Below are 13043 nucleotides of genomic sequence, written 5' to 3' on the forward strand. Positions count from 1 at the left end.
GACGAAACCAAGTATCTGGATCACCTATCTTACCCTAAAGTGGATATTGCCAACGACATTCTAATTACTACCTAATTCGGTTTTTAAAACTCTAATATGAGTTAATGTGGCTTTATAGAGAGATGCTGTTATTTTAATCTACTAGTACCCCAAGTCCCAAGTAGTTTCACTCTATATACTATTTTTTCAATACAAATTTTACAACAAATATGTATTTCTTGTTCTAAAAGCAATGTCCAAACACTGCAATGTAGAAAGCAGGTAAAACTAAAAAGGAATTTATCAATAAAGTTTGAAAAAAAGTTTATTAACGAAAAATTAATTTTAAAAAGCAGTCTATTAATGTTGATTCTTTTCTGACATCAAAAAAGTTTTAAGGTTAAACTGGAGTTCTGAGTATCAGTGTCCTTCCACAGACTCATGAATTTTTCAAAATATCCCTATAAGTATCTTTAAAACTTGTTATTGTAAACACTACCCACATTTTACATGTAAAAATCTGCATAATCACAATAATCTAATCATGGCCCTCCAGGAGACTTGCATGCAAACAAACCTTTCATTCCCCACACCGAGCTCCCCAGTAACAGTGGACATTCTACTCTACCATCTTGACCACAACTCAAAACTCATTCTTTTGATCTGAAACCCTTGAAGGAAGTTATCCACAGCAAGTGATACCTACTATTAAGTAAATCAAAAAAGTTTTAAAATGAATTCTACTTACGGCAGCACGTCGGACATAAACAGGATGAGAAAGGTGTACATTATTGAGAAGAAATAAGATAGAATCCAATGTGTAGTACTCTCTGGGTTGGCCTTCCTTTCCAGTGCTGAAATAATTAAGGCAAGAGTTTTAGTCACAATTCTATTTCAACTCTTTAGGCTTAATTATTTGTATTAATTTACCTATACCCACTTTGCTATCCAACAACAGATCTAACATGGCTAACAAAAATACAATGTACAACATTTAGTACGTGCAACTGTCATTAAGGCAAAAGAAACATGAAGGCAGACAAAGAAGGCAGACAACGAAAAAAGCAAGAAGTACATATTCATACTCTAAGGCGCTACACGCTTTTTAGAATTTGGCACAAATTAGGTTCTGGGCTTTGTCAACAGAGAAACTAATCAGTAACACATACAAGAGGATTCATAAGAGAAAAGAATCAAACTGATTAGGAGAAGCGCAACTATTACTGACGCTAAACTTACAAGATATTTATCCTACGTGTCCTAAGTAACATTCTCAAAGTAAACACAACAATAAACTTCGGAGGTATAATTCTGACATCCTTCAAATTAAACTTATGACGTAAAGCCAAAATAAATTGTACTTGTGATAAACAATGTAGTCTAGGGGTACGAGATGTTCAATGAAAGCAAATAAAAACTTGCTCAACAAATGTTAGTATCCAATTCCCCCCACCCTACATTTTCCCAACCTAGAAATGTCAAAGTATCCAAATACACCTGAATACTGCCCAGTACAATCGGCCCCAAACCTAATTTTCTAGCCTCCATATCCACGTTGCCTGTAAGTTGATTTATTTCAAACCACACATCACTGTCAATTACTATACTATGAAATCTAATACATGAATAACAACTAGGGTTTTTCTTATGACAAAGAAAAGCAAAATAACATACTGCATGTGATAGGTGATTTAACGCTATGAATACAAACATATATACATGTACACAAAGATCAATAACAAATAAAGATGTATTTATTGGTGTGATTCACTCTTGCAAACATTTGAAATCTCCTATTCTAAGCAATCTTTTTTTTTCACTACTGGCTTCACTAAATTGCTGTCAAAACATTTCCTTTCCAGCATTCATGCCTTTTAAGCATACAGTTCCCCTTGTCCTGAAAGACTTAATTCACCATTTCACCGCCAGAATCCCTATCCATTAAAGCGTATTCATTTGTTCACTCATTTATTCAAGAAAAATTTGTAGCATGTCTACATGCCAAACAGACTTCTATGAAACTTTTCCTTAACATTCCAAGTTGGAAGTGATTGCTAAGACCTAGAGGCTGCAGCTTCTCTAGTCTGATTAGATTAACCTCTGAGGCAGAGACCAGGATCCAAAGAATTTTCCTATTTCTCTCATTGAACCAACCGCACAACACCCAGACTTCTCCTTAACCTTTTTCTAAAAGAAAAAAAAAAAATCAATTAAAACTCCAAATGCAATTCCGTCTGTGCAAATTCTTTGGAAAGGGCAAAACACAGGAAAGTCAAAATGTCGTTTGTTAACATTTCATAAAGCTAATTAAATCACAAGCTCTGGAAGCCAATAAACAAAAATTAAAATCCAACCAACTACCTTTCCCTTACTTTTTTCATCAACTCTTCATGAAGCCCACTATGTCCATTCAATCAAACAAAATGAGTACGGAGTTCTAGCCCAAGGTTCCAATTATCCAAATGAAACACCCCTGAGACAGACATGACCCATCCATCTCTACGCTTTTTAATGACTTAAAATCCAGGACACCCCACGTGGATCGATGTCCGAAAACATTTCTCCTTCAAACAGATTTCCCCAAAATCACACACAATCTCACACACACACACATACACACACACACACCCCATCAATTTCTGACTCGGATCTGCGAAGCTCACTCCATGTCACCGGCCAAGTTTCTCCCTGAGGATACTCCTGCCTGCACCTCCTACCCCATCTGGATGACTCCTCCAAAGCCACCGAATCTCCCCGTCCTGACTCCGGGGTCGTTGGCTCACCACCCTCTCTCCTCCAGGGAATCGCGACAGATCGAATCGACCAGGAGCGGCAAGGGCCGGCGGACAGAGACAGCCAGCCACAGCACGGGGCGGCCTCGGAGACGCAGAAGCGCTGCACACACAAAGGGGCGTCCCCGGGAGCGCACCCGCACGCGCGGCCGGCACCCCGCACGCACCGGCGAGGCGGCCGGCGAAGTCGGACGCTGCCCGGCACCTTCCGCCTTGGCTTCCCCGGGACGGCGGGGCGCGGGCGACTCCGGACGCCGCTGCCGGCTCGCCCTCCTCCCCGAAAAGTGCAACTTCGACTCCGGAGAAAAACTTTTCCCCGGAGCACCCGCTTTTTTTCCCCCATCCCCAAGGGGGACGGGGGGGAGGGGCCAGGAAAGAGGTCGCCTGGGGGCGCCCGACTCTGCCCGGCCACCCCCCGATCCGCACAGCCCTGCCGGACTCACCCCCAAACCACATAGTTGGTCTTCACATTCTTGGGCCAGGAGAACTCGCCGAAGATCACTTCGTCTCCCTTGACCACAATCTCCTTCTTCTGGATGTTGTACTGTCGCAGGACACTGAGCACGTCCGCCATCTTCACCCCCCTCGCCGCCGCCGGCCCCGGGCGCCGCCGCCGCCGCCGCGCCTGCCTCCTTCTGCCCCTGTCGCCCCGCTCTCCTCGTCCGTCGCCGCCGCCGCCGCCGCGAACCAACCGCAGCCGCACTCGCAGCCGTCCGCGCCTACGCCAACAGCAGGGGCAGGAGCCACCAGGCCGCCGAGGACCCCGCGCTGGGAGGCAAGGCCCCACCGCCGGCTGCCCGCGGAGAACGCCTGACGCGTGCGTCCCGCGCCGCGCGGCCGCCGCCAGGGGGCGTCGCCACCGCCCGGGAGCACGCCCCTCCCAGACTGCCCCTCGGCACCGGCCCGACTCCCGGCCCGCACCTCGGAGCGCGGGGACGCGGCTCCCACGTACGACGCACGTACGGGGCTCACCGCCGGGCGCGCGCGCGCGGAGCACGTACCTCGTCCCCCACGCCCCGGCCCCCCGCTCCCCGCCGCGCGCACGGCGGGCGACAGGTGCGCGCGCACCTGCGCGAAGGGGCCGCGCCTCCGTCCCTAAAGCGCGCGATGAGGGCTCGGTGACTACCGCTCAGTGCGGCCACAGGCTCTCGGGTCCCTCCTTTGCGGACCATGGAGCTTGGCGAAAGATTTGCAGAACACTAGGTTTACCTTCCCAACTAGGTCGGACCCGGGCCTAGCAAGTGGCCTCTGGATCTTAGTGATTAAGCCCCTTTAGAAGGGCGAGGTTTGGGGTCGTTTGGGCTTTGGTGGATTCGCGTACTGGAAAGGACCTAGTAGCCCAGCGGAGGTCCGTCCGGGCCACCGCATTTGTTACTGCTGTTTGACCTTGGTCAAGCTATGTACCTTCTCAAAGCATTAGTTGGGTGATGGAGAAAATGGACGTAGAATGAGAATTAGGTGAAAGGGTCCAACAGATCATCAAAATGTCACAAATGTGGGATCTTCCCTCCCAATTCCTCAGATGATGACTTTTTTCCATCCTGATGAGGAAAAAAAGAAAGAGATCAGATTCCACCCTGGCCATTGCCAGTATGGAGCTCGCACCTCCTCCTTCCTCATGTCTGCATGAGTTTTCCCCGGGGAGTCCGGGTACTCTAGTTTCCTCCATGTCCCAAAAATGTGCAGGTGAGGTTCACTGTTGTGTCTTCATTGTCCAGCCTGAGTAAGTGCGGGTAGGTGTGAGTGGCCCTGTGATGGAAAGGTGGCCTGTCCAGGGTGGGTCTCACCTAGACCCTGAGCTTGTTGGAGAGGCTCCAGCCACCCACTGTCCTGAACTCAAACAGGGTTAGAAAATTATTATCTTACTCGTTTTTATTTATCATTCTTAATGGTTAGCCCACTATGATTTCACACACGCCTGCACTCGCTCAGGTGGGAACCGTGTAGAGACACCGGTGAACCTCGCCGCGCTTGCCTTTGAGATGCACCTTTGGGATGTGGGCGGAAATACATGTACCATGGAGAAAAGTGCACACCACCCAGAGAGTTGCTCTGGCCTGAATACATTTTTTTTTTCCTTCTCATCAACATTATAACTAAATGACCTTGAAGAAACCGATGTCACTCAACGACATGCTGTATTCTGGATAGTGTCTTAAGGAGGTAATCAATGATGGGATTATCCTTTTCAGTAAGGAAACCAGGGTGACTGGGTTTAGTGTGGCAGTGAAGGACAGTGGTATGTGAATGAGACAGCAGTATTTTATAGGAAGTGAGGCAGCTAGCTGAGAATTGTTGAGTGTTTTTTGTCAATAAAAAAGTGCCTGGCTTGGGGAACAATTAGGTTCAGTGGAGACCCTAGAACTGTCAACTGAAACTTCCATATGCTTTAGCACTGTTAGTTAGGGCTCCTTTGACAAGATGGGTACACTTTGCTGGCTGGACCTAATGAAAGACAAGTAATAATCCTTCAAAGAGTCAATATCAATCATGCTTGTTCAGACCTTTCGTGAAAAATAACAACAACAAAAAAGATTTTTGAATTTAAGATCCTGGAATCAAAATATTTTGATAGGCTTCATTTAACTTGAAAAGTATACTACAATCATTAAAATATATTTTATTAACAATTTTGTTTATGTATAATTAACCTAAGATGTCTTTTTGCATTGCCAGTTTTTTCCTAAGTTTTGTAAACAAGGGAAATTTGAAGAAAGATAGAAAATTCTAATTGTGTTTCTTGACTTTTCATGTTTAAAGGAGCGATTCTTTTTTACCCAATGGCCACTTTGAGAGTTTAGGCATTATTCTGAATCTGGGACCTAAATTGAGAAAGAACAAAATTAAGAATAGTTGCTAGAGTGAACAAAAGTTATGAATATCTAAAGACAAGAAATATATACAAGCAACACTGTAAAAACAGTAATAGACAACAATTGTACAAGGAACTAAGTTTTTTCAAAAGGAATCTTTTCAAAATGATTTAAGAATCCATTAAAAAACACTGAGAATTAACAAATATTTTGGTGATGAAAAGGAACCTTCTACTAATTTGGTATAGGATAACGATTCTTTTGCAGAAAAAAGACCCAAATTCTAATTTTACTCTTTTGTACATTATTCAGATATTGACTATATAAGATTTATAAATACACATTTATGCTCATTTGTATTTAGGCATAAATGAATAAATATATAAATAATATATTTAAAAATTTTAAACTATAACCTTAAATTATGTATATTAAATAAAAATAAAACAATGTATAGATCATATTAAATTTAACATCTTAAACAGTAATAACACTTAATAAATAGAAAATTATATTGATTGTCATACAATCTTGTATTTCTCTTTAATTACTGTCACCTAATACAGTCAACCAATCATACTATGATATTTAACCAAAATAACCATCTTCTTTTTCTCCAGAGAAAGAATACCAGAAGACCGAAAACCAATAATTTCTTAACTATTTTTTTCCATAAAAGTGCATTTTATATTATTTTAACAATTTTGAGGTGGTAAAAATAAGCACGCATATATGTATTACTCAGAGATATTTGCATATTTTCTTAATCTATTGCCATTGTAAGAAATAAGAATTTTAAAAAATTATGTTTAGCAACCAATTTTTTTTATCTGCTTTTTACTTAGAAATTGCCCAGGCATTAAAAGATTAGTTATTAGTTAACTTAATCATTTGTCTTAAAGTTAGTTAGGGATCTGTAATTTACAATTATAGTGAGCACATTCATTTTAATCATGATATACAATGATAAATTAACAATCAAAACCCGCATAGGAAATTTAGGAAATATTAGTGATGAGAAATTTAACCCTAGTCTGTGCAAAACAAAATATTGTGTTGACATTGTTTTTACATGGTAAATTAAAATTTACAAGCTCTTAATCATGCCAAAAGCTCTTGTATTGTAACCATGGCTTTTCAGGGGTCGCAAAATAAAACTGAGTTTGACAAGTTTTTTTTAGATATCATGACTGTATATAAACTGTATATTCCTAGAGTGAGCACACAACCGAATGTTTTTGTTTGATCCATTAGTTAATCTTTATATTTTCAAGAGAGGGAAAAGCAGAACAAAATGAAAAGCAGTCGTCTTCAGACAAATGTGAAATTACCACTGCAAAAAGCTAACATTTTCTATGCAAAGAGAGAAGAGAAATTTAGATGTAGAAATACCCATTTTAATGTGTACACACACAAAAGAGTGTTATTATAGCTGATTTAAAGAATAACTTGGGCCCTTGACAGTTTTATCATATAATTAAAAAGCCAAACCTTATCAATCTTCAAAATGTGGACATGAAGGAGCAGGTGTCTCCTACCAGAAATTAGAAAAGTCTCTCTTTCTTATACACGAACAAGACAATTTTCCTCATGAGGATTTATTTTTGTTCTGAAGCACCTCTTAAATGAACAATCTTGTTCTTGTCAAAGGTAGCCAAAGTGACTAGTGCAGTTCTAAATTGTCCCTGTTATAACTGTGACAGAGAGATAAGCACACAAGTTAACATTAGGGTGTAAGAACATGAGGGAAGCAGAGTTTGGGGCATAGAAGTGGCAATTTTCAATTGAGAATACCCTGCGAAAACTGCAGTTGCTTCCCAAAGATGGTACTTAGGAAACCTCATGTCTCTGGAATTTGGCCAAAGTCTAATCCTCACCAAACACAGGTGGGCTAAACCTCCTGCTTGTAAGCAGATAAACTTAAACAGCAGGGATACAAAGACGAGACTAAGGAGGAAGTTTTTGTGTAATTTTTAAATGGGGACTCAAGGCAAAGTTGGTTCAAAGACACTTGTTGAGGAAACGTTGGGAGCCATGTCAAGGATCGATGTTCAGGGCCTCTGCACGTCCGCTTCTGACAGGTCATAAGAGAAAGGGTTCGAAGGCTACAAAACAATTTCACTAAGGAACAAATACAAATCTGGTCAGATAACAATAGAGTTTTCCTAGGAAGGGAGATAAAATCCAACCAAATGTCGAAGCCCAATTAAACATACCTCCCCAATCCAGGTATGATGACCTTAACCAGAAAAAGACACAAGAGATTTCAGAGGTCCAGACTAGAGAGTCTGGGGTCCCAGTCTGTGGCAGTAAAGATCTCTCCTGAATCTTGATGGAAACATCAATTCTTCAAAGACCAGCAGGAACACACTGTGGAGAGAGGTGTACCAATCATTACATGATAAAGAGTTAGAGATTCTGGGGAATTTGCTCTTTTTTGAAATGCCACTGAAATTTCTGACTTCAGTATGAAGCAGATAATTTATTAAATTATAAACATGAATTTATTTACACTATGTGCCTCTATTAAATTTTACAAGACACATACATTACTCTTCTGCATCGATAGTTAAAGCTTTCCATACTAATAAATGAATTTTTAGTCTCAAATATGATTATATTCACCAGTGAAGTTGAAAACATAGCTCCCCCATTCATTCTTTTTAAATTCGTAAGAAAAGAAAGAATAAAAATACAAGGTTAGCCTCCTCTTGACAGAAGAAAATGGACAAGGCAAAGCAACATTGACCCCTGTAGAATCAGAAAGGACAAAGTTCAAGAATGCAAAGGTTAGAAAACACCTATCACAGAACGCTGTTTGTTCAGCACCAGATGGCACTCAGAGTTATTAATTTGTCTAGTACAAGGGTTATAGACCACCAGAGATCTTAAAAAAATAATAATAATTTACTCACACTTCAAAAAAAAAACAAAACACATTTTCTGGTCTTGGCACTTGAGTGCATTGACCCAGAAATTCAATAACACACATTTTATAGATATAAAACTGATATAGGAGTTAGTATTTGGCAGAAAATAACAGCAAATACATTTGTTAGAACATACCAGATGCTAATTCTTCAGAACACTGAAGTGGTAAAGTTACCACATTCTTTAAAGGAAGTTCCCCTAATTAATGACATATCTTTTATTTCCTGAATAAAAAATATACCCAGGGCATACTTAGTTCAAAAATATTGCTCCCAGTTCTCCCATGTAGGTATAAAATACTCACTGGGTTTCTTTCTCCTGTTCTCCAGGCTCAGAGCATTTAAATATCTTTCAGTTTGACACTTAAAATATCTAAATAAATCTTTAATCCTTTCCATTTTGACTATGCAGCTGCATATTCCAATGTACCTAACAAAAGTATTTTCTTATTCATTTCATTTTTGAATTAGGATATACACCTTCTGAGCATAAGTTCAAATAACATCTGACACCTCCATTGTTACAGCTTTTTATTCCTGGGTTTCTATAAAAAGACTAGATAGGTCCTTGTGTTATAATTAAAAAATATATATGTATTTGGGTTTTACTCTTGGTTTAGTTCCTGGCACAGAGCTCCTAAAACCTTGGAATTTCCTGAGTGGTTGAAGTGTCTTTTGTTATTCATAAGAAGTTCCACTTCCCCAGCACCTGAGTTTATGTTAATGAGGCGATTCCTGGGGCGTTCTTATTTAGTTTCAAGGGAGGGGTTGGCAGTGTTTAAGGGTTGGACATTCAATACCGCCCCTCTCTAGCACTGAGGACCTATGATTTCATCAGTCTTGCTTATGCAATTAAACTTTGATGAAAATTCTCTAATAATAATGTTTCAGGAGAACTTCTGGGTTAGTGAACATACTGATTTGCCGGGAGGCTGGTGTTTACCTGTAGAGCGTCTGAAAGCTCTGCAACCAACCTCCCCCCAACCCCGTCCCGCACATCTCTTTTATTTGGTGGTTCCAGAGGTGTATCCTTCATAATACAACTGTAAGAGCAGTGCTTTCTTGTTTTTGTGTTTTTCTAGCAAATTATTGAACCTGAGGGGAGGGTGTAGTAGCATCCAAATTTGTAGTTGGGCAGGCAGAGGTGCAGGTAGCCTGGCCCCCCATTTGTGGATGGTGTTTGAAAAGGAGGCAGTCTTGCAGGGCTGAACCTGCGGGGGTGTTTGCTAACTCTGGGAGGTGAATGTCTGCGTTGAATTGACTCATGGAACACCCATTTGATGTCAGGGCATTAGAAAACTGATTGTTTGGAAAAGCAGCAGTCCTTCTGAAGCTTTCCTGCGAAATAACAATGTGTTGTAATTTTTGTGCTTGTAACAAAAGAAACTCTACAGTGCCAAAAGGCTTACAATGAATTTCAGTAATGGCTTTGTCGACATAAGAAACATCCAAACCTGTAGAGAATTTTAATGAGTTTATTTTAGCCAAACTGACAACTGCCAGGAAGCAAAATCTCAACGGATTGAGAAAATGATCTGGAGAATGGCAGTTTTGGAGTTTATTTTATACATTAGAATCAAAGAAGGAGACGTAAGGAGGATTACATGAAATCCATTCATGGTAGATTAAAAGAGAAGGAAAAAGCAAAGGGAAAATCTCTGGGATTGAATAAAAAGCCAAATGGTGAGACACATACTTCTTTAACATTGGTGGGTACAGGATAGTAAACATTTACAGCGCATAGAGGTGTGATGCAGGGAATAAGATAACAGTGAGGGTTTTTGTGGTCTCCTGCTCTGCTGGAGAGATCTGGAAAATATTATTCTGACATTTCAAAAGTATATTATCTTAGATGTAAAAAGACAACAGATGGGCTCACTGGAGGTGAATATTAACCTCTGTCAAGGAAGCTACAGGTGACCTGCTTTTAGTTAGGGATTTTTGTGTTCCGACCATTTTGTGTGGTTACTTTCGGTCTTTGAGTTTGTGAGGCCTCCCTTGCAGGCCTCCTCTGAATTTGTCAGAATTGGTATGTGGTCCCTTTTTCATCCACGGTTTTAAACCAATGTGATATTAATTACAGCTGCAGTATACTTGGAGGAAAAAACACAAGGGGGAGACATTGTTCAGTCTATAACAATTCATGGGCGCACAGATTCGTTTTCCCTTTTCAAACGGGGTATGTAATAGTGATGCCAAAGTGCAAATAGGACACACGTATATGAACTGTGAATTTTACACCATTGTTCACAAAATTGCAGAAAAGACAGAGTGTTATCGCTTACGGGCAGGCACTTTGTTGTACACTGTACCTAAAACAGTAACTGACACACACAGGAAAAGAATGAAGTAATATAGTAAAACAGAAACAGAAAATGAGCGCAATGCAAAATTCACAGAATGTTCACAAAATACACAAGACAGTAAGGAAACATCAGGCTTTCTCTAGGCTGTTTTAGGTTAGGTAGGCTGAAAACTGTGGAGGGCTGAAAAAAAATGGTCCTTCCCCAAAAATATCCAGGTTGAATCCCTGGAACTTCCGAATGTTACCTTACTTGGAAAACTGAGTCTTTGCAGATGTAATTTGGATACAGACTTTATGAAGGTCATCCTGGATTTTCCAGGTGGGCGTTAAATCTAATCATTAGTGAGCTTATTAGGGACAAACAGGAGAGGCCGTGTGAAGAAGCAGTGATTGAAGAGATGTGGCCAGATTTTGTACCTGCAGCACCCAGAACTGTGAGAGAATAAATTTCTGTTCTTTTCAGTTGGTGGTAAGGAGTTAGGGCAGCACTAGGAAAATAGCTGACCCTGAAGGGCTCACAATCACACAGTCACTTTTTCTTTTCTTTTTCTTTCTTTCTTTTTTTAAAGTTCCTCTGGAGGGAGAATTTGCAAAGCTTCCCAAGAGGGCTAGGGTCCACAGATTGGACCCACTATAGAGGACCTCCCTTAAGAGCTCTTTTGAGTAAAAGATCAAATTTAGTGAGCTTAGCTTTCCACGTAAGCAGGGGATAAACCTGCTCTTGATGTCAAACAAAATGTGTGAGCTTTCATTGATAATTTAAGCAATAAAAACACAAGTTAAAAAAAAAATTGTAAAGATGTGTCAATTATTTGAAACGATGCCATGTTGAGTCATGGGGGAAAAAAACAGAAGTTATAAGGCTGTATTTACCAATATTCTTTTTATTTTTCGAGAAGCTGTGCTAGCCAACTATTGCCACAGATGTGGTCCATGGAGCCGATGTGCCTTCCACCAGCAGCCCGCCGGCTGCCCTGCTCCCGCGGCCGCAGGGGTCTACGCCACGGCGCTCGGCGGGGCTTAGAAGTTGGAGGGGTCTGCTCGGGACACGACGACCCCCAAGTCTCAGCGCAGCGTCTCCTCCTGCCTTCCTGCAGCCATGGGGCGGGCGATGGGGTCTGCAGTCTCCAGCCACCGCGCCCTGCCGGCGGCTCCCGGCATCTCCGCGCCCGGGTAGGACCTCCGCCTTGAGGATGTTCGCGTCGCGGAGGTAGTAGAGGCTGCTGCTGTCCATGTTGCATCCACGGCCACCTGCGCGGCCGTGAGCACCTGCGAGTCGCTGGGAGACAGGTCAGCCGTACTTGGACCTGGAGCTTTCATGGCCGGCCCGGGCTTCGCGGGGCAGCACCAGGACGCAGGACGCAGGCAGGGCCAAGCCCCACGCCCGCGGGAACTTCGGACGCGCCACTGTGGTCAGTGGTGGGCGTGGTGGTCAGTGGCCGGCTGCGGCCCGCACCGCCTTCTCTGGGCTCCCGGGGCCCATGGGGCGCCCGCCGTGCCAAAGGAAGCCCTGGGTATGGCCAGAGCTGACCGCAAGTCCTCCCCAGGGCCTCGCGAAGAGCAGGCTGCCAGTACAGTCTTGACCCTGCTGTGCTGGGCGTCCCCCGCTGCGTTCTCACCACGCACGAATAAATCGCGTGCTTCTCACATCATGGTGACCACGAAAAGTCACCACTTCTGTAGCTACCCATTCAAGCACAAAGAACGTGAAAATGACGATATATCATGCTTAATTCAGGCATATCATTTTTGTCTTCAGTACTGTCATTTTAAAAAATCTGTCCAATTAATTCTGGACTTAACCATAGGTCATCTTTGCTATATGGAAATTAAACTTTGACATGATTATTTCACCTCATAATGGTCTTTATTTTATAAAACTGAGAATAAGCTAACATTCTACTTCAAAACCAAAAATAACACAGTAAATTTCCTAAATGCTATCTTTTGATTGATTTAAAAAACAAAAAATCCCATAACACTATAGATAACATATCTTAATTTTTAAAGTTAATTTTGGATTTATGAAGAATGACTTCACACCTTTTGGGGTATTTGTTTTTGCAATTTTCCTCTTTTTATGTAGACAGGAAGCATAGCCTACTTGAAAGTAGAAAACTCTCAGAGACTGAAGCTCCAATTTTGTAACCTGGTAACATGGATACTGAACTTAGTTGAGCATGAAGGATGGAATAAGGTATGGATTGTTCTAATAATTGTTTAG

At 41.8% G+C, this 13043-nt stretch overlaps 1 protein-coding gene across 1 annotated transcript in view; it reads right to left on the minus strand.

Moving 5' to 3' along the window:
* The window catches only part of CDC73 (cell division cycle 73), an 84331-nt gene extending 80762 nt beyond the window's left edge, over positions 1–3569 (minus strand). Inside the window, exons 1-2 of the mRNA XM_016122685.2 lie at positions 3215–3569; positions 728–833 (exon numbers count right to left, since the gene is read on the minus strand). Coding sequence (XP_015978171.1) covers positions 728–833; positions 3215–3345 — 237 coding nt within the window. The 5' untranslated portion in view covers positions 3346–3569. The remainder of the gene's footprint in view (positions 1–727; positions 834–3214) is intronic.
* Between the last annotated feature and the right edge of the window lie 9474 nt (positions 3570–13043).

This window comes from Rousettus aegyptiacus, unplaced genomic scaffold, assembly GCF_014176215.1.
Source record: "Rousettus aegyptiacus isolate mRouAeg1 unplaced genomic scaffold, mRouAeg1.p scaffold_m13_p_18, whole genome shotgun sequence".
In the NCBI taxonomy this organism is placed as follows: Eukaryota; Metazoa; Chordata; class Mammalia; order Chiroptera; family Pteropodidae; genus Rousettus; species Rousettus aegyptiacus.